General features: G+C 40.4%; 2 protein-coding genes across 7 annotated transcripts in view; one reads left to right on the top strand and one right to left on the bottom strand.

Moving 5' to 3' along the window:
* The window catches only part of BCAS3 (BCAS3 microtubule associated cell migration factor), a 576,922-nt gene that overhangs the window by 95,531 nt on the left and 460,495 nt on the right, over positions 1 to 20,896 (bottom strand). The window lies entirely within an intron of this gene.
* Positions 7,369 to 20,896, top strand: part of LOC136149409 (dynein light chain 1, cytoplasmic-like) — a 76,097-nt gene continuing 62,569 nt past the window's right edge. The window contains exon 1 of the mRNA XM_065909650.1: positions 7,369 to 7,473. Coding sequence (XP_065765722.1) covers positions 7,369 to 7,473 — 105 coding nt within the window. The remainder of the gene's footprint in view (positions 7,474 to 20,896) is intronic.

The following is a 20,896-nucleotide window of genomic DNA, read 5'->3' as shown; positions in this document are numbered from 1 at the left end:
TCAGAGGCAAAGAAGGAAAGTGGGGGTGGGTGGGATTGGAACTCATCTAAAGAAAACATGGGGGTGATCCTAGAATCCTATCTCCTAGAGGGGTGGGTGGGTGCCAAGTTCTGCATTTCTCCTAAATGATCCCAGCAGCTGCAGCACGTTATATGTGGCGACTCTTGTAGGATCTGAAAGGGTTTTCAAAGTCATGCTGGCAGCTGCCTGCTGTCGCCCCACTCTGTAATGATTGAACCTCTTGTTCCTTTTATAGAGTTGTTCTCTCCTAATAAAACACTAAAGGCTGGTCCGAGCAACTGTTCCAGGATCACTAGATGTGCTGCTCCCCCCTCTTCCTCCTCGCCCTACGTGCCTTTGCTTTTCTGGTCACAGTGGAGCCCTGTGTAAATTGCTCCAGCGCTGACCTGCGGCGGCACACCAGCACACGTGCGGGTTCACACGAGCACCACTGACCCCAGTGCAATTGAGCGTGAACTCGCGTCCACCTTCAGCTATTTCCCGAGCTGCTCCTTTCAAACTGGGCGACCCTCCTAAGTACATGAGAACATGCCCGAAGCATACACTGCCGTAATCGAGGAGCCACAATCCACCGTGTCGGGAGCCTGGAGAGGTGACACCGTCAAGCTGTTTGTCAGAATCCAAAGCTGCGGCTAGTCAGCTTTTGGAAGAGAAGCACTACAGAATAAGCCGGGCCTTTTGTCTGTTGGTTGGTTGGTCAACATGAGCCATATTTGAAAGGTGTGAACTCCTTGCAGACTTCAAAATGCAGACGGAAACACCACCATCCCAACCTAGGAATCAGCTCAACGAGGGTTCCCTGCTCATCTCAAACCCCACAGTCCTCCCAGCTGTGACCTGGGAATTTCACAAAGAAAGCATGGCTCCCTTCCCCACATCAAGTCCAGTAACATTTAAAAGTGGCCTTGGTTTTCAAGGTTTCACACCTACTTTACACTGGATCTGTATTTATATATTCCCATTTAAGACTGCAAGGGCCTCCTGAGTGGGAGCCTGGGTTAGTCAGCTTTTTAATCACGGCCTGGGATGTAGCAGTCGTTCAGAAAATGCTTGCTAAATAAACAAGGAAGCTCTGAAAACAAAAACGGACTTGGCTTGTGGGTGCTAGGCAAACCCCAAAAGCCCCTTGATCACATTTGTTCCCAAGATTCGGAAGACTTTGGTTGGGCATTTAGTGAGGAAATCCTACCTACCCGAAATAATTTCTATTTAAGTAATGACCATTTGACTAGAGACGAAAATAACAGAAAGACGCTTCAAGCCCTAATGGTAATAGTAAATGGTAATAGTAAACAAATTAGAGGCGCCCAAATTCTCTGTGTAGCTTCTCTTTATCTTAAAATCTCTCTGAAAGTATACATAAAAATGTCGAAACTGGTGACTTAACCTTTTAGCTCACTCTGGTTAGCATTCTTTTCTCTCTACACTGAGTGCTAAGTATTTTATTTAAATTGATTTTTTGTCACTATAAAATTTTTAAAAATATATAAGTAGAGAAATTGGTATAATGAACCCTAAATATTCATCACCAACTTTAATGACTACCAACTCATAGCCTCTTACTTCACGTATATAAATTAGTTTTTAAGATAAGTTTTGTGACAATCGGGCTTTTGCCTAGAGCTCCCCCAATTAGTTTATAATTACTACCAACTCTTTAGTTTTGAGAAAAACCTCCCACTCAGAAGGTGGAAGTTTTGAGCCAAAATATGACATTTGACTTGAGTGCAGCTGCTTAAAATATGTCTTCATTAAAGTCAGATGAAGGAGATAAGCTTAGTTTCAGCCTCCAATGGAACGCAGTCAACGTTTGCATTTTTTCTTTTAAGTATAAAAGTAGAACTGTTTTCCACCATTCCCTCCCATGCTCCCTTCACACACACACACACACACACACACACACACACACACACACACACACACACACACACCCCCCGAAATACCCTCTTTTCTGAACAATTCCGTCAAGAGTGCGTTCCCAGACCTTTGGGTTGTGAGCACACATGCCTCTGTTTCCCAGGTTCTGTACTCCCAACTTAGAAGGAACCCAAAGGCAAGGACACGGGGCAAAATGAATGCTCAAACAAATTGGTTTTTAAGGAACAGACCTTTATACATCTTTTTATTTTTATGGCTTAAGATGGTGCAAAAATGTTACTTACTCCCTAAACAGTTATTAGTCTCTGTAATGTAACATAGCAGATACTTTCTAAATCCTTTTAGCCTTCTCCCCCTTACTGGAAAGATCATCATTTTTTTTTTTTTTATTTCAAAGTGGATTTAATAAAGAAAAGGAGTGCTGTTAAAGAAATACGTGAGGCTTTGACATTAAGCAGTGCAACCCCAGAGAGTCGGCAAGAACAGGGTCTCTAATCTCCAGTGATTTATAGAGGCTCTTCCTTCATCTCTGAGCTTGGGGAGGGCCAAAAAGTTTAGAGACAGCCTGGCGTCCCTCTTACTCCACACCAGTAACTCCTGCTGGCCAGGCTGCCTGCTAAAACTTTTAACCCTTTAGCTGCCAGCTGCCAGCACATGCATACATGCATTAAAGCCTTTTTTTTTTCTTTTTTTCTTTCAGAGGATGGAGTGGTTTCATATCACAGTAATGCCCATGTAGGTAAACACTGATGTCTGATACTAAGACAATATAAGCCAAGGCAAGAAAAGAAGCTTAAAAACCAAACTGGGTTCCCCTGAAGATGTCTGGAAAAGGTTGGAAGAGGAGCTCCTTTTCAGGAGTGAATGAGAATTTGGGGGTTCATGTCCGCACCCCAATCCCAGCATTCTTTGTGAGCCGGCTGTTATGGCGGCATCCTCTCCTGTGTGACACTTAGTACCTGGAAACAGAACTCAAGGTCAAAGTTCCAGAGTATGATTATAAGGAGAGAGACAACGTGAAGAACCTGAAATGAGTTGTTCCAACAAGTGGACGAAGGGGTGCAAAGGAAGGGAGACTAGCTTCTTGACTAGGGTTCGAACCTGTGGCCCCTACATTGGGAGCACAGGGTCTTAGCCACTGGACCAACCAAGCAGTCCCTCAAGCAGCTTCCTGAATCACAGAAAACACACAGGGTCTACGGCTAGAGAACATGCAAGGTCTTTTGCAGCTTGCTCCTCCTCTGGGAGACCACAGTCTGTGGTTGCCTCAGGCTTGGTTCCTTGTCTCTGCCACTCAAAGAAGTTCAGCTATATAGGAGAACTTACCCAAGTCAAGGTCTTTTCTTGACTTTTAAACTTTTCTCTTTAAACTTCTTATTTTGTATCGGAGTATAGCAGGTTGACAATGCTGTGATACTTTCAGGGGCATAGCAAAGGGACTCAGCCATACATATGCATGTATGCATTCTCCCCCCAACTCTCCTCCCCCTCCTTGCACTTGTCAACAAGGCCAGACAGGAGATCTGAAGTAGAAAGCCCAGGCTGATCTAAAGCCAGGACAGTCTACAGTGGAGACGGCCCTGGGACAAAGCTCTTACACTACATAATCTTGGGTCCCTGCTGCCTGGGCCACTCCTGACAAAGAAAGAGACAGAGCCCTACTTTAAGAGGCTTTCTAGAATCAAGTACCCAGGTCAAGACAACTGACAAAGATCAATATCCCTTACTTGAGGGCTGGCAGATGGTAAGGCAAGGACACAAAAGTCACCACTGACAGGAGTGACGGCAAGGTCCAAGAGACCTTCCTTGTTCGCCAGCCAGAGATCATGTAAATTTCCTGTGATTCAAGAGGCTGCTTGGGGGACTTCCCGAGTGGTCCAGGGGCTAAGACTCCGAACTCCCAATGCAGAGGTCGATCCCTAGTCAGGGAATGTGATCTCACATGTTGTAACTAAGACCCGGCACAGCCAAACAAATTAGTTAATTAAAAAAAAAAAAAAGAAGAAGCTCGTTGAGCATCTCCCTTGATAGTGAGGCTAGAGAGGGAACTGAGGCAGCAACTGGAAGCAACTTGATCAAGAGCTCGAAGCCAGTGGGGCAGAGTCAGGACTGGAGGTCAAAGCTCCAGACTCGCAGCCCAAGATACCTTGATGAAAAGGGGTGAAGGGCTGTAGAGATCTTAGGCCCAAGTTCAAGTCCTAGTTCCTATCTTTGGCGAGTGATTTCTTCTTAAACTTCAGTTTACTCCTCTTACAATGGGAATAGTAATTTATCTATTGCCGTGAAGATTCAACAGAATCAAATATTGAATAAAAGCCTTTAGAATGCTACCTGGCATATGGCACATACTGGAAAAAAATATTCTGAATTATTGTAGTTGTTCTTCAGTTCAGTTGCTCAGTCGTGTCCTACTCTTTGCGACCCCATGGACTGCAGTATGCCAGACTTCCCTGTCCATCACCAACTCCGAAGCCTGCTCAAACTCATGTCCATCAAGTCAGTGATGCCATCCAACCATCTCATCCTCTGTCGTCCCCTTCTCCTCTTGCCTTCAATACTTCCTAGCATCAGGGTCTTCTCCAATGAGTCACTTCATCTCATCAGGTGGCCAAAGTATTGGAGTTTCAGCATCAGTCCTTCCAATGAATATTCAGGAATGATTTACTTTAGGATGGACTGGTTGGATCTCCTTGCAGTCCAAGGGACTCTCAAGAGTCTTCTCCAACACCGCAGTTCAAAAGCATCAAATCTTTAGCACTCAGCTTTCCTTATAGTAGTTGTTCTTATTACTGTTTTTTTTCCCCCCCTTTGGAAATTCACGTGCTGGTCCCACCCAAGTGTAAAGAATAAGAAGTGTATTTTCTTGGAATAGGACATGGCCCAAAGCTGCTCTGAACCAAGGCAGTATGGCCGATAATTTCCCCCACGACAGCCGCCACCATATGCTTCCTTATTTCTGCCACGGGACATACCACATTTGGTTGTAATTTAGTTCTGTACAGATCTGCTCCCCAACTAGCTAGAGCTCTCATGGGGTAGAGCCCATAGCTTATTCCTAGCCACATCTCCAGCGTCTGGCTCAGTAGGTGGCCCACAAATGTTTACTGGATGAATAAATGAATGAATGTAGTTTAAAGGATCCAGAAAGCCTTCTCTGCTTTTCTTTGTTTGGGCCAGAGGATAGCCTGTCTACAAGGCTGCCTTCTCACTCATGGGAGCCCAGGACAGAATTTAGATGCCAAACATCTTTGCAGTCCAACCTTCTCTGAAGGTGACATGCTCAAGGAGTCGCACTGAGCGACTCTTTGATCAGGCTGGGAAGTGAGCATTTAACACATCACGCTTCTTAGCAGCACACTCCAGACCCTGGCCCACTGTCAGCGCTTAGTCTGAAAGTCCCTATTTTGCTGTGTTATTTTTTGGTCCCGAATCAAGTAGCAGCATGCTAACGTGAGAAACCCTTTCTAGGCCCAACTGTCATTGGCTGACAGGGTCAAAAACACCTGGCAGTTCTCTGGTGGCCCATTCGCCAGGCTGGCTCTCACCAGAGACTTCTTGTGTACCTGCTAGACTTCACCCACCCTGCAGTAGGAGCCAACATCATGCCAAACCCCAGAGACTATTGCTCCATCTCCTGTGATGACTTTCAAATGTAGATTCAGAGGATCTATGACCAAGAAGGAATGTGTCACATGCCCCATCCAGGCTCACCAAGGAAAAATGGCAAAGACCTTCCCTTTGACTATGGCAAAGGGATCCAGGAGAAGGTGTTATCATACTTTCATAATTAAAAAAAAAAAAAAAGCAATCCAAGAGGAAGATGTGTGCAGGGTTAAGCTGCTTTGTAAGCCATCTGTTGACTCACATCCACACACTGGGAACTCTTTGGAGACAATTCCCACCAGGTGTTTTCTTTTATGAAACATTCCTGGTCAACGACTAACCAAGGTGTCACAATATTCTGACAGCTACCACCAGGCGCTGGTTTTAGGTCTGAGATTCCAGAAGGCAATCTCCAATAGTCATTTGACTTTTTTTTTTTAAGACAAGCTCCTCAAGTCTTGAAAATGAAAAATTAAGTGGTGGAGCTTTAGAATTCAGAGAATTAAGTCAGTTTGCCCAAAGCTGGGACCGGAAATGGGGAGGAAAAACAGTAGAACTGGGCGGGGCAGGCGCTGCAGGCTCTTTACCTTGGAAACTGCAGATCCCCAGCCTCAGCACTCTGGGCACCCTGGATAAATAGCCTTATCGGCCACCCACACTACTTCAGTGAGTAAAAGGGCTTAGGAATGTAAATCACAGTGGAGTGAAGTGTGATCCTAATTTGCACTTAATCAAAGCCAATTAGAGAGACATTATTTATACAAAGCCCATGCATCTCAATTATGCCGAGCACAGCCCACCACAGTTTTGAGTCCAGAGCTTAATTCTGCTTAATTAGAGAAGTAAACATTTTCACTGAGTCAATCCCCCAGTCTAGTCTAGAGCCTATGGGAAAACTGAACCAAACACACAGTCCCGCACTTTAGGGCCAGAAAGTGTAACTGACACCTGTTGGAAATCAGCAGAAAACAAAGACAAGTATTCAGACCTGGGGGTTCCTCTGGGCCAGACTAAGTAACTGGGTCCTCTCTTTTAACACACACGTGTTAGCACCTAGCTTGCCAGGCACCAAACAGCGTAATAGTGTCTCTTCTGTTTCTGCACTGTAATAGGACAAACCATGACCCAGGAGGATGGGAAAGCAAAGGACCTCAGTTCAACGCTTAGGTGATACTTTTTTCTTTTCTCTGGCTCAATCTGCTGGTGGAGGCAGATTCGGGGTAGCTGGCTGAGTCACCAGGGTGCAGAAAAGGTTCCGAGGTCATGAGAGAGCAGCTTTGTCTGAGTAGAGACTGAGGACAAGTATTTATGGCAACAAGGCTTCCAGAAGCCCACAGATGAGATGACCCCGAGAGGGCCCTGGTGACAACTCCTTGGGAACATCGCTCACCCATCCATTCTACAAGCAGGTGCTGGGGGAACGTCTGCCGCCCTTTCTGAGCTCACTGTGCTGTGCCCTGTCCTGCGTGGGCAAATCCACTCGCTTTACGATGACCAGGGGCAAGGGGGCTCTCCCAGCAGATGCCCTGACAGCTCATCTGAGGGTTCCTCCTCTCCGTGTTTATAGCCATCTACCCGGCCTTACGGGAACAAATCAATGCCCAGGCAGGTTGAAAAGGGCGCTCAGGGCTGGTGCACTGGGACGACCCTGAGGGATGGTATGGGGAGAAGGTGGGAGGGGGGTTCAGGATGGGGAACACATGTAGACCCATGGCTGATTCATGTCAATGTATGGCAAAAACCACTATAATATTGTAAAGTAATTAGCCTCCAATTAAAATAAATTAGTTAAATTTTTTAAAAAGTTAGTAGAGTTGAAGCCTAAACAGCATCCTCCAAAGCTCAGCTGGAGAAAACAAAAAAGAAATGCAGCGAGAAAAGAAATGCGGCTGTGGACTTCATCGGCGATTCCAAGGAGCCCCGAGGCAGCAAGGTCAACTCATAACACCAAATACGATGAAAGCTGCCCAGGTGAGGGAGTTCAAATTCTAACCTGAACTGTAGTTCTCAAGTTCTCACCAGAAAATCAACTTATTTTTTTAAATCTCATTTTGGTACACATCCCGCTCTAAATTCACTTGGCCATTCCTTTGTCAGCTCTGCCTCCTGCCAAATACGGACAGACAAGGAGAGTGAAATAAATAGAAAGTACCTGGCATGAAGTGGGTGCTTAAGAAGAACTTGGTGGATCAATTGTAGGAGCCAATTAGATTCGTGGGTACTTTTCTAACACAGATGGTCCCCTTAGTCTTAAAAAACAAATAAAATGATAAAATCTCTGAAGGGACTGGGCAGCATCGCTGAACATCCCAGTGGCCCAACTGCTTCCACCACATAAAGGAGCAAAGCAAAGTGAAATAACCATCACAACTTCTAGTGTTAAAACATCACAACATCATAGTATTATGCAGATATAAGAAGTCACAAGTGGCTTTAAAGAGGGAAAAATAACAGTCAAATATACATATATAAAACTTACCTCAATAAAAATGTTTTAAAAATTCACATTTTAGGTAGATTAAAGGGATAACACAATTTGTCCGATTCATTAAACCAGGAAAAGAACCCAAAATAATAGTGTTAAATTCTTCTCAAACTGAAGTATAGCAATTTTGGGAAGGGTTTAGTCAACAGCACCATGTGTTCACAGACTTCCTTCTTTTTCATTTGATCCAGCTCTTCTATTTTATTAACAGGGACCAATCCAAACACAACTTTCTGTAACTTAAGCATTTTTAATATGTCTTTGGAGCCTTCACAGGTCAAACAAAGGAATTTTCCCTTGCTGACACAGGAAGTCACATCTAAGAGTAAACCAACTCTAGTTCCCCAAAGACTTGCCTTTGAACTCATTCGGCACTACCTCAATGAACTGGGTTCTCTGTCTCTGCATATTAACCAAATGCCCTGTCCACTTTCCCCAACCATCCAACGCTCAGAAGTTACCAGTCTGGACATTTGGGGAAAACTTCTCACTAAAGACAAAGTCCGCCCTTCCTTTGTCAGCTTCCAACTAGGAAGCTTACTAAAGACTTCACATTGATAAGATATTCCCAAAGAAGTAGTAAAAGAAATTTCAGATTTATGAGGTTTGCTTTTTCCTAGAGACACATTTTATTTCAAACCTGAGACCCATTAAGGAGAAAAATAACAAAAGCATGTATGAATGTGTTCACTAAGAAACCAACCCAAATGATTCCTTTACAGTTTAAAAAGTACTTGCTGATATCTCATCTCATTTTGATTGTATTAGATATTTACACAAATCTGAGAGACAGGTACACAGTAGATAACTGGTATCTGTATGTTACGGTGAGTCAATGAAGTATTCTGAATCCAAATTCAGTGTTTTTTCTACTAGACACAACAGCCTAAATGGAAACAGTTGTTTAGGAAAATTTTCTTGAGCATTAAGTATGGAACCTTCTTGCAAAAAGGGAGTAACAGAAGAATGTGAAGATTTATCATGAAAAAATAGGAGAATTTTCTAATTAATAGAAAAGTGGAGAAAGTTATTCTAAGTGTGATGCAAACTCCCAAAACTGTTAAAAATTACTGATAAATTTAAGTACATAAAAGCTTAAAATTGGCAAAAGTGTCCACAAATATGTTAAAAGATATTGACAAAATGGGAAAATATTTATAATACATACATAAAATGCTAATTTGCTTAGCATGAAGAAAGTTTCTCCAAATCAAAACAATTAAGACCGAACCCCAAACCACAGAATAATGAGCAAAGAACATGAACAAAGAATAATATATATATAGAATGTAAATGTGTGAAAAGATGCTCAATGGCTATCTAAGAGAAGTGCAAATTAAAATTACAGTTAAGTATTACATTGAATCTGTCTGATAAGCAAAACTAAAAAAAAATGATAAAATGTTTTTTTGAAAAGGTATAGAAAAGCAAGCACTCTCATACTGTTAGTGGGAATATAAGATAGTATAGCAACTGTGATGGAAAATGTGGCATTTAGAAAATAAAATTACAAATGCACTCACCTGAAAGTAATACAACACTGTATACCCATTTTATTTCATTTTTTTAAAAGAAAGAACAAACAAACAACCCCCCACAAAAAAACCCCAAATGTACCTGCCCTATGACTTGGGAATTTTACTTATAGGAACTAATTGTATATCTACACTAATTGTATATCTACACAAATGCTCAAAAATATAAAAGGATATTTACTTTAGCCTTGCTTATAATGAAAAAAGGTTGAAAAGGATTTATACATCCAACAATAGGAGTCCTAAGTAAATGATGGTAAATTATTGCAATGGAAAATTATGCTGTCTCTAAAAAGAATAAAGAAATTCAATAAATACTAAAAAAAGAAAAAGTATCTGAGATATATTGACATACGATAAAACCAAAGGACAAAAGAGGGTGCCTCATAGGGTGTCCCTTTGACATAAAGAAAAAAGGATGCTTGTACGTGCACAGAATATCCCTGGGTTGACACACCAGAAGCTGGTAACAGTGGTTACCTCTGGGAGACGCTAGAAGACAGTGGCAGGAGACTTTTCACTACACACCATTTTGTACTTAAGTGTCTTTTCTAATCGCATGGTATATAATACCTATTCAAAAAGCTGAGATACCATGTGAATAAAGGAGGCCAATGAATTCAGACTTGCTGGAAAAAGCCTTTGACCTGTTAAAAGTCCAGAGATACCCATATGGCTCCATCTTTGCTGCCCAGATGAGCAGGCATGCGTGAGAAGAACTGGCAGAGCCCTCGGCACTGGCACTGCTCATGCTAACACTAACCCACTGTACTTGGAGGGGCCACATCTTGCTGGGTACAGACACACAGACACACACACAAATAGTACCCATCTTTTCACCTGAATAGGGCTTCCCTGGTAGCTCAGTTGGTAAAGAATCTGCCTGCAATGCCGGAGACCCTGGTTCAATTTCTGGGTCTGGAAGATCCACTGGAGAATGGACAGGCTACCCACTCCAGTATTCTTGGGCCTCCCTTATGGCTCAGCTGGTAAAGAACGCGCCTGTAACACAACAGACCTGGGTTTGATCCCTGGGTTAGAAAGATCCCCTGGAGAAGGGAAAGGCTACCCACTCCAGTATTCTGGCCTGGAGAATTCCATGGACTCTATAGTCCATGGGCTCGCAGAGTTGGGCACAGCTGAGAGACTTTCTGGAAATCCCTTTTTTCATCTGAATATGCTCTTCCTTTCAAGTTATAAGAAGCTTTTATATCCATCATTTCACTAAATCTTTACAACCACATTCCAAGAAAGGGACTTTGTTATATGGGTCTGTAAACTGAAGCTCAGATGCAAAAATCTAAGTGGAAGATCTGTGACTCCAGCCTAGATTCCCTGATTCCAAATTACATATTCTTTCTACCAGGTCAACTACCTCACACTCTCTTCCAAGGAGAAATCAGTGACTCCTCCTCTATGCCCAAGTTGTGCCAATTAAAAGCTACAAAGTAATTATTCTGCTTACACAACTCCCTGGATCCCGTGATATCCAGCAGCCTTCTGGACTTTCACAGACTGTAACCTGCCTTTCTTGGGGCATCTATAGTGTTCAGGGGTGGAATAAGGAGTTTGAACTCCCAAGCACTCTGAGATGCCTTACAAGTCTACTCTTCAATGAAATAGAGGATTTCTTGAGTTCTGCTGACAGTGGGGAGAGAATTATTCCAGAGATGAGCATTTAACTTAAAAAAATACTCAGAGTTTCTGCAGTAAAGCTAAACAAAGAATTAACACAGAGGCTGGGAGAGGGAGAAAGAGTTGAGTTCAGAGGCGGTTTAGCAAAACTCACACCATCTCAGACATCCAGCTGCCTGAGTCAGCCAAGTCCAACATGGCTTGTGGTTACCTGGAGGGCTGTTTTTTTTAAAACTCAAGTAGAGGGATCAGAGACACCTCACCAAGGAGTCTCAATGGCTTGGCCTGCTATTTTAAACATGGTTTGTGGTCTATACCAGGATGGACTGAATAACTCAGTATCCTCCAAGGGATTAAGACTGACTGTAACATATCCCAATGGCAGTGATGGGGACAAGTGAACAGACATTGGGCTCACATCAATATTGAAGTGAAGTGAAGTGAAGTCGCTCAGTCGTATCCGACTCTTTGCAACCCCGTGGACTGTAGCCCACCAGGCTCCTTCATCCATGGGATTCTCCAGGCAAGAATACTGGAGTGGGTTGCCATTTCCTTCTCCAGGGGATCTTCCCGACCCAAGGATCAACATTAGACACACATTTTTGCTAAACATATCCTCAGTAAGGCAGCAGGGGAAAATCTGCAAAATACAAACAATGCCTAGCAAATCCTTTAGCCTCAACAGGCTAGGCAAAAGCTGTCATTCAAAAAGAATCCAAACAATAAGGAATGGAATGGAACTTCCCATCTGCTCACAAACCTTCCCACAAAGGGAATCACTGATTGAGGAAAAGAGAAGAAATAAGCAAGAACTGCTATTCTGTGAAGAGTGGCCAGTTCTAGGGTTGTACCTTTTTTTTTTTTTAAACAACAGCTTTATTGAGATATAATATACCTATCATACATTTCACCCATTTAAAGGATACAATTCAACAGCTTTTAGTGTAGTCATAGAATGGATAACCATTTATTTTAGAAGTTTAATTATTTCCAAAAGAAATCCTGTACCTCTTAGCCATCACCTTCTAAACTTCTCATCTCCCAGTTCCAGGGAACCACTAATCTACTTTCTGTCTCTCTAGATTGGCATATTTTGGACATTTCATACAAATGGAATGAAACAGCCTGTGGTCCTTTGTGACGGGCTTCTTTCAGTCACAAATGTTTCCAAGGTTCATCTATATCACAGCAAGGGATAAGAACTTCATTCCTTTTTATGGTTGAATAATATCCCATTGTATGGACATCCTACATTATGTTTATCCATTGACCTGTTCAGGGTTAGGTTGTTACATCTTTCAGCTACTGTGAATAATGCATACAAGCATCTGTTTGAATCCCTGCTTTCAAGTCCTCTGGGTATATCCATTAATCAGTTGATAGCTGTTTCTATTTCTTGAATATTAATGATTATTAATTATTACTTGAAATTAATGTTACCACGAACATTTGTGTACAGGTTTTTATTTCACTTCATTATCTTTCACTTCATTCTCTTTTACTTAGGTGTGAAATTGTTGGATCATATGGGAACTCTATATTTAAAAATTGGAGGACCTGCCAGAGAGTCTGCCAAAGCAGTAATACCATTTTACATTCCCAAAGGCAGGTCCAATTCCTCTACATCCTCATCAACATCTTTTAGATCATAGCCCTGCTAGTGCATGCAATGTGGTATCTCATTGTGGCTTTGAGTGATGTTTCCCTGATGGTTAATAAAGTTGAGCATCTTTCCACATGATTATCGGCCATTAGTATATCTTTTTTGGAGATGTGTCTATTCAGACCCTTGCCCACTGTTTTAAGTTTTTTGTTGAGTTGTAATACTTATTTATATAGTATAGATAAAAGTTTCTTTTCAGATATACGATTTGCAAAATTTTTTTCCTATTCTGTGGGTTGTCTTTTCACTTTGTGATACTGTCCTTTGAAACATAAAAGTTTCTAATTTTGATGATGTCCAGCTTATCTACTGTTCGTTTCTGCTTTTGGTGCCATAGTTTGTTAGCACAAACCATTGCCTAATCCAAGGTCACAGAGATTTACACCAATGTTGTCTTCTCAGAGCTTTATAGCTTTAGCTCTTATATTTAAGTCTTTGATCCATTCAGAATTAAGTTTTGTATATGATATAAGGTAGAGGTACAATTTTCATTCTTTTGCATGTGGGCTTTTAACTGTTTCATCACCATTTGTTGAAAAGACTATTCTTTCCCCAATTGTCTTTGCACCCTTATTGAGAATAAATTGAGGGTCTATTTCTAGACTCTCAATTCTATTCCACTGATCTATATGTCTATCTTTATGCCAGTACTAGATTGTCTTGATTACTGTAACATAGTAATAAATTCCGAAATTGGGCAGTTGATGCCTATAACTTTTGTTTTTTTTTTTCAAAACTGTTTTGACTATTCTGCATTCCTCAAATATATACATGAATTTTAGGACCAGCTTGTTGACTTCTACAAAATCGGTTGGGATTTTTATAGAGACTTAGTTGAATACACAGATCAATTTGGGGAGTACTGTCATCTTAAAGATATTGTCTTCCAATCAATAACATAAAATGTCTTTCCATTTATTTAGATCTTCTGTAATTTATTTTAGTACCTTGTATTTTTCAGAGTATAAAGTTTATACTTTTGTTATATTTATTCCTAAATATTTTAATCTTTTGATGCTATTATAAATGGAATGGCTTCTTAGTTTCATTTTCCATCTGCTCACTATGATTGTGTAGAAACCCCTTCACGGATCACAGCCTTGTCGTGATGAAGGGGCTTGTGTAACTCAGTGAAGTGAGAGCCACGCTGTGCAGGGTCACCCAAGACAGACAGACCACAGTGAAGAGTTCTGACAAAACCTGGTCCACTGGAGAAGGAAACGGCAACCCATTTTAATTCAGATGACCATTATTATATCTAGTACTGTGGGCAAGAATCCCTTAGAAGAAATGAAGTAGTGCCCACAGTCAACAAAAGAGCTTGAAATGCAGTACAATTTTTTAGATTGGGTGCAATCTCAAAAACAACAGAATGATCTCAGTTCATTTCCAAGGCAAACCATTCAACATCAAAGCATTCCAAGTCTATGCCCCAACCACTGATGCTGAAGAAGCTCAAGATGACCAATTCTATGAAGACCTACAATACCTTCTAGAACTAACACCAAAAAAAGATGTCCTTTTCATCATAGGTGACTGGAATGCAAAAGTAAGAAGTCAGGAGATAACTGGAATAACAGGCAAGTTTGGCTTTGGAGTATAAGATGAAGAAGGGCAAAAGCTAACTGGCTAACAGAGTTTTGTCAAGAGAACACCCTGGTCATAGCAAACACCCTTTTCCAACAACCCAAGAGATGACTCTACACATGGACATCACCAGATAGTCAATACTGAAATCAGACTGACTATGTTCTTTGCAGCCAAAGATGGAAAAGCTTTCTATACAGTCAGCAAAAACAAGACCTAATTTGATTTCCTAAAGGAAATCAACCCTGAATATTCATTGGAAGGGCTGATGCTGAAGCCGAAACTCCAATACTTTGGCTGACTTGGATGCGAAGAGTTGACTCACTGGAAAAGACCCTGATGCTGGGAAAGACTGAAGGCAAAAAAAGAAGTGGGCAGCAGAGAATGAAATGGTTAGCCAGCATCACTGACTCAATGGACATAAATTAAAGCAAACTCCAGGACATAGTGGAGGACAGAGGAGCCTGGGGTGCTACAGGCCATGGGATCACAAAGAGTTGGACTTAGAGATTGAACAACAAAACTGCTCTAAAAAGTATCTGTTAAAAAATAAATTTAAAACATTTAAAGGATAAATACTGCATGATTTCACTTCCACAAGATGTGTAAAATAGTCAAACTGAGAAACAGCAGAATGTGATTACCAGGGGCTGGGAGTAAGGGGGATGGGGTGCTGCTGCTCAACGGGTAAACGGTTAAGGCTTTGCAAGATGAAAAATTTCTAGAACTGTCGTACAGCAATATGCATAAAGTCAACACACTATTGTATTATACACTTAAAAATAGCTGAATTGGAGGGGGGATTGGATAAAGGTGGTCAAAAGGTGTAAAGTTCCAGTTATAAGATAAATACTAGGGATATAATGTACCCCATGATAAACATAATTAATGCTGCTGTATGTTAAATATGAAAGTTGTTAGGAGAGTAAATCTTAAGAGTTCTCATCACAAGGAAAAAAGAAATTTTATTTTTCTTTTATTTTGTGTCTATGTGAGATGATGGATATTTACTAAACTTATTGTGGGACTCACTTCATGATGTATATAAGTCAGATAATCAGGCCGTACATCTTAAACTTATACAGTGCCGTATGTTAATTATATCTCAATAAAACTGGGAGAAGGGTAAAACATTTTTTTAATGTTAAAATGGCAAATTCAATGTTACATATTTTTTAAACCACACACACACAAAGCATCTATATCAGGTAAAGGGAAAGCAAAAAAAAAAAAAAAAAAACAACAACTTTAAAATGTGGTGGTGGGGATAGAAAAGGAGAGGGACAGACAGACACTACTATAAAATTCTGTCCTCCCATGTGGAATGAGTTATACCTCGAGGACAGAGTTCAAGGTTCATTCATCTTTGTGTCTGAGTGGTCAAGAGAACCTTTAGTTAATAAAAGTATTGAATGAATGAATGAATAAATGCAGAAGAGGCAGGGATGGAAAAAAAATAAAGGTGTACAAGGTCATAGATGACTGGAGATAGTGATTTTTCGGTGAGTGACTTCGGTCTAAGTGACATCTACCAGTGAATCACAACAGTTACTCTCCAGGCACAAAATGTAGGACATGATATTAAATATTCAAGAGAGACGTGACCTAGTTTTTTGGGGGGGCTAGGGGGTGTCGGGTTTTCAGTGAGCTGTGAGCATACACACAGAACTATTCGGACAGGTCTGTGGACACAGAAGAGATCAAAGCAAAAGAGAGCGGTCTCTAACCCCCGTGGTCATGTTTCAGGTCAAGCAGTCCTCCCTTCCTAGCTTTGCTCTGGAAAATTCCATGTTTCACCTGCTTGCCTCCTTCCTCTTTGAATTCAGAATCAGACTGTAAGCCTGTGGGCAACGCAGGCTACCTGCCAGGGATCATATGCTTTGGCAACATGGCATTCATTCATTTATTCACTCACTCGCTCACTCATTCACTCACCAACGGTTAAGATAATTTCTACTATGGTAGCTGTCAGTTAGGGCCCTTAATGTTTTTCAGGGACTGGTCAATCTCTCCTTTAAGTTTCCAAAGAAATAAAAGCCTTGGCGTCACTACTTATTCTCTTTGAAGTTACCAACCACTACAGAAATTTAAAAACTAACTTTCCTATCCTAGTAGACAAGAGACAAGAAAACAACCTTACTTTGGAATTCTGGCTTTATAAAGAAAATAGGGAATGTCCCCATTTGAATGACTCTCTGGCCGGAGATAGTTAATCTCCGGCGATGGATGATGTGCGTGTGTGAGGATGCTGTTTATTCTAGACTTTCTGCAATTTACAAATTGAAACAAATAATGGTGGAGACATTTGCAACTATGGAAAAAAGGGTGTTTATAAAGTGGGAGAAAATAGACTAAATAGGCTTAGATGACAGAAAATTTCTAACACAGCATGGGATGGACTCCACAACAACAGAAGGTGCAAAGGATTATGAGTCATACTTGTTGCAGCAATTAGATCCTTTAGAAGATTTCCTAAGTCTGTCAGTTTCAGAAAACTGCATCTACATGCAAGGTCACGTTAGTAAACCCTGGGGACGCCGGACAGGCAAATTTTCCTAGGCCTCTTGTTTCCTCTCTCCAGCCTTAGATAGAGCTTCTCAGATACAGGTCTTAGTTTAGTTGTTAAATCATTCAAGCTCAAGGCGCTTCTCACACTTTCCTTTGGAAACTAACTCTCCTTTCCTAAGTCATTCCTTAAATGGCTTTGCTCACAGCAAGTTTTCCTGTGAGAAGCCTGCAAGAAAGATCGCCTTTAAAAATTCACACACCAGTCATTTTCTTTGTCCACCCAAAGGGCTAAGGTCTGTCTCTTTCTGTTTGTCTCTCTCTCTTTTTAAAATCATCAGTTTCCTCTGCCTATTGCACTGCTTCTATTTTTAGCACTGAATTTCATATTAAACTCCTCAAACACTAGAGTAAAAATGAGGTCTAACTCCAAACCATAATCCCTAATTTGCTATCTTGGTTGCTATAGAAGTATTCATATGAAAAACATCAAATTGCTTATTAATGGTCAAAAAGGGTCTGCCTAACCAGAGACATTTTAATGACAGTAAGGACAAATTTCCCCCATGTAGAAGCTGACCGTGACTACATGGACTTTCATACAAATTTCGTATCTTTATAAAAACAATAATCAAACAGCAATTCATTAGAGATGAGGAAGGGAAACAGCTTAGTATCCATACTGGTTTTCACAAGAAAGACACTTATCTTTTATGGGTTGGGAGGGAATAACTATTCTCCAGTTCGGTTAGCAAGAGAAGGTATAAGTTCACAAGTACTTATTACAAAAATATAGTTAAATATTTTTTAGGATAAAGGGAAGGAACATAGTCATTTGCTCTTTTTTACACAAAGCCCAAGACAGCAGTGCATACCCAAACACTGGGAAATAGAACACTTGATGGAAAAAAAAAAAAGAATGATGATTTTATGCAATGAGATCCTGAAGTTCATTTCTTTATCAAATGAGCTTGTTTCGCTAAGTTTGGGTATGTCTTGGCAATCCTTACTTAAAGTCAACATGAACTGAAGCCAAGAAAAGATTATAGAAACCAGGCCCACGGAAGCAGAAATTTGGTCTAGAATATTTTCCAAGGAAAATATTGATTGGACATTTTTCTTCCTTGTACAAGAGGGAAAAGAATAGATTATTGAATATTATGTATCAGGCCCTATGCTAAGTTATATGCAGTATCTCATTTAGTCCTCAAAATAACCTAGTGAGATAACTAATGTTAAGTAGCTCTCTGAGGTTTTACAGCCAATTAAAAAAAAAAAAAGTGGAATGGAATCCTGGGCTGTCTGCCGCTAAAGACTAGATCCTTCTACAGGTGATTTCTTTCTACCATATTCCACTGTGCTCTCCTGTGCTAATTAAGTTGCTTCAGTTGTGTCTGACTCTGTAACCCTGTGGACTGTAGCCTCAGGGTCCTCTGTCCATGGGATTTTGCACAAGCCCTTTTGTATTTTTAAAACCTGACAATAACTTACCGTACAGTCTTCTCTTCCTTTTTGATTCAGAGTTTTAAAAATGTTTTTAAAGATATAAAACATTACAGATAGAGATGAAATCTCTGTGTATCTTATCCCAACCCCTTGTCTCTTTCTAGCCCAGTATCACACTATTCTTACTCCTCTGCAATCTGTTTTTTTCCTCAACATGTTTTGTGTTTTTGACTGAACCGTGTGGCATGTGCATGCGGGATATTATTTCCCCAACAGGGATCAAACCCATGCGCCCTGCATTGGAAGCAGACAGTCTTAACCACTGGACCACCAGGGAAGTCCCTCCTCAACATGCTTTTTAAGACATATCTATGTAGCTTCAGTTCATTCATTTTTACTCTATATAATGAACATACCATGATTTCTTAAAAAATCCATTCTTTTGCTCATCTGCAATGAACATTATTATGTGAGTCTTCTTTTACATAAGTCAGAACTTCCCCTGGACTACATACTTAAGAATGGAACAGCAGGATCTTAGAAATGATAATGATAATAACTGATACTTAAACAGTGCTTATTTTGTGCCAAACATTATTCTAAGTGGTTTATATATACTAAGTCATTTAATTTTCATGATAACCTTATAAGGATTCTGTTATTATCTCTATTTACAATGAAAGGGAAGCAGTCTGGAAGTAGTCTGATTCTAGAATCTATGCAACTTTACTACATATCATGTAGTCTAATTATACCTTCTAGAATGATTATATCAATTCATACTTCCAGCATCAGTGTATGAGTTTCAACATCCTTGCCAACACTTGTGATCAGTTTTTAACTTGTGCTATCCAAACATGACGTACTAAATTTTTCCTATATGGATAACCATTTTTCCTGGCATAATTTATTGACCAATAAATAGTCCATCCTACAGCACTGATTTGTATGGTATCTCTATATTTCAAGTTGCCACACATATGGATTCTGTTCTACTATTTGCTTCTGTAACGATACCATTCTGCCTTAATTATTACAGTTTATAAATATATTTTAATATCTGGTAGGACAGAAATTGAGACTCTAATGAAAATCATAATAGCTCTGTTGGTCTCCAAACTTGTTCTTTCAGAATTTCAACCCTTTGGTTTTCCACATGAAGTTCAAGATCACCTTAAAAATTTTTATGGAAAGAAATCTGTGCTGGATATTCTGATTGTTTCTTCAGATTCCCTTTTCTACTTTTCACCTTGCTCCATTCCCATGAGGCTGTCCTCCAGAAAAACAGCATCAACTGGGTCCCTTCATCCTGGACTCAGCCACTGAAAGTCAATGAGAGGAGAAGGAAAAGCAAGAGGGAAAACAGGTCAGGGTATCTTCCCTCATTGGCTTTGTTGCCAGGGGGTCACAATTACCACTGGCTGTTCCTATAGCTTTGTCTGGACTTCTGTAAATAAGCCCATTAATGCCTCTCTTCAGCAAACTCTTTGGTGTGTGCCATTGGTTCCTTGATCATTTGACTGACTTAAAATTTATTATAATTTTGGTTAAAATTTCATTTCTCAATTAATTTGAGGATAATGAACACCTTTAATATTCTGAGTCATCTTATCCATGAACATGTACTCATTTATCTAGGTCTTCTTCCTTCTCTTCAATTATTTTTTAAGATCTTTTTGATGTGGACCATTTTTAAAGTCTTTACGGAATTTCTTACAGTGGTGCTTCTGTTTTATGTTTTGGTTTTTATGACCTTGAGGCATGTGGGATCTTGGCTCCCTGACCAGGAATCGAACCTGCCCCCCTTGCACTGAAAGGTGAAATCTTAACCACTGGGTCACCAGGGACGTTCTTAATCCCTTCAATTTACTTTTACAGATTTTCTGTAAATATTCTACATATCTTTCCTAAGAATTATTCCTAGCTTCTTTGTGCCTCTTTGCATTTGCAAAAAGGGTCATTTCTCTAATTGGTTATTGTTGGCCTGTAGCAACACCATCAATTTCTGTGTCCAGCATCCTTGCTGAACTCTTTTATTAGTTCTAATAGTTTGTTGATTCTCCTGGATTGTCTATGTAGCATATCATATCATCTTCAAATAAGGCCAGTTATCTCTCCTTCCTTCCAAATCTTACATTTCTTAAGGCCTGTGCTTACTTTATAGCATTGGCTAGTACTTCCAAATAATGCTGAATAGAAATGGTATTAATGGGCATCCTTGTCTCATTTCTCTTTGCTCTCTCCTCACTGAGTAAAACCACCATAAATTCTAAAGCTATGCCTCCCAGCTTCCATTTGTATAAGTAACTGTATACAAATTAGAGGAGTCACATTAGCCAAGAGAGTCATGTGACTACCATGTGCCTCAGAGCATATGATGTAACATTCTAATAAAGAAATGACAAGCCTCGATAACCACAGTCTACAATGAAATAGCCTTACATGAATTGTGAGCCTTGGCTAGGGTATAACTTATTTACAAAACAAGGTTCAACCAATTCCTGCATAAGCCACCATCAGTTCAGATTCCAGAAACTG

This window comes from Muntiacus reevesi, chromosome 18 (genome assembly GCF_963930625.1).
Source record: "Muntiacus reevesi chromosome 18, mMunRee1.1, whole genome shotgun sequence".
NCBI lineage: Eukaryota > Metazoa > Chordata > Mammalia > Artiodactyla > Cervidae > Muntiacus > Muntiacus reevesi.
The sequence above is the reverse complement of the archived record's forward strand: the minus strand, read 5'-3'. Positions and strand labels throughout refer to the sequence as shown.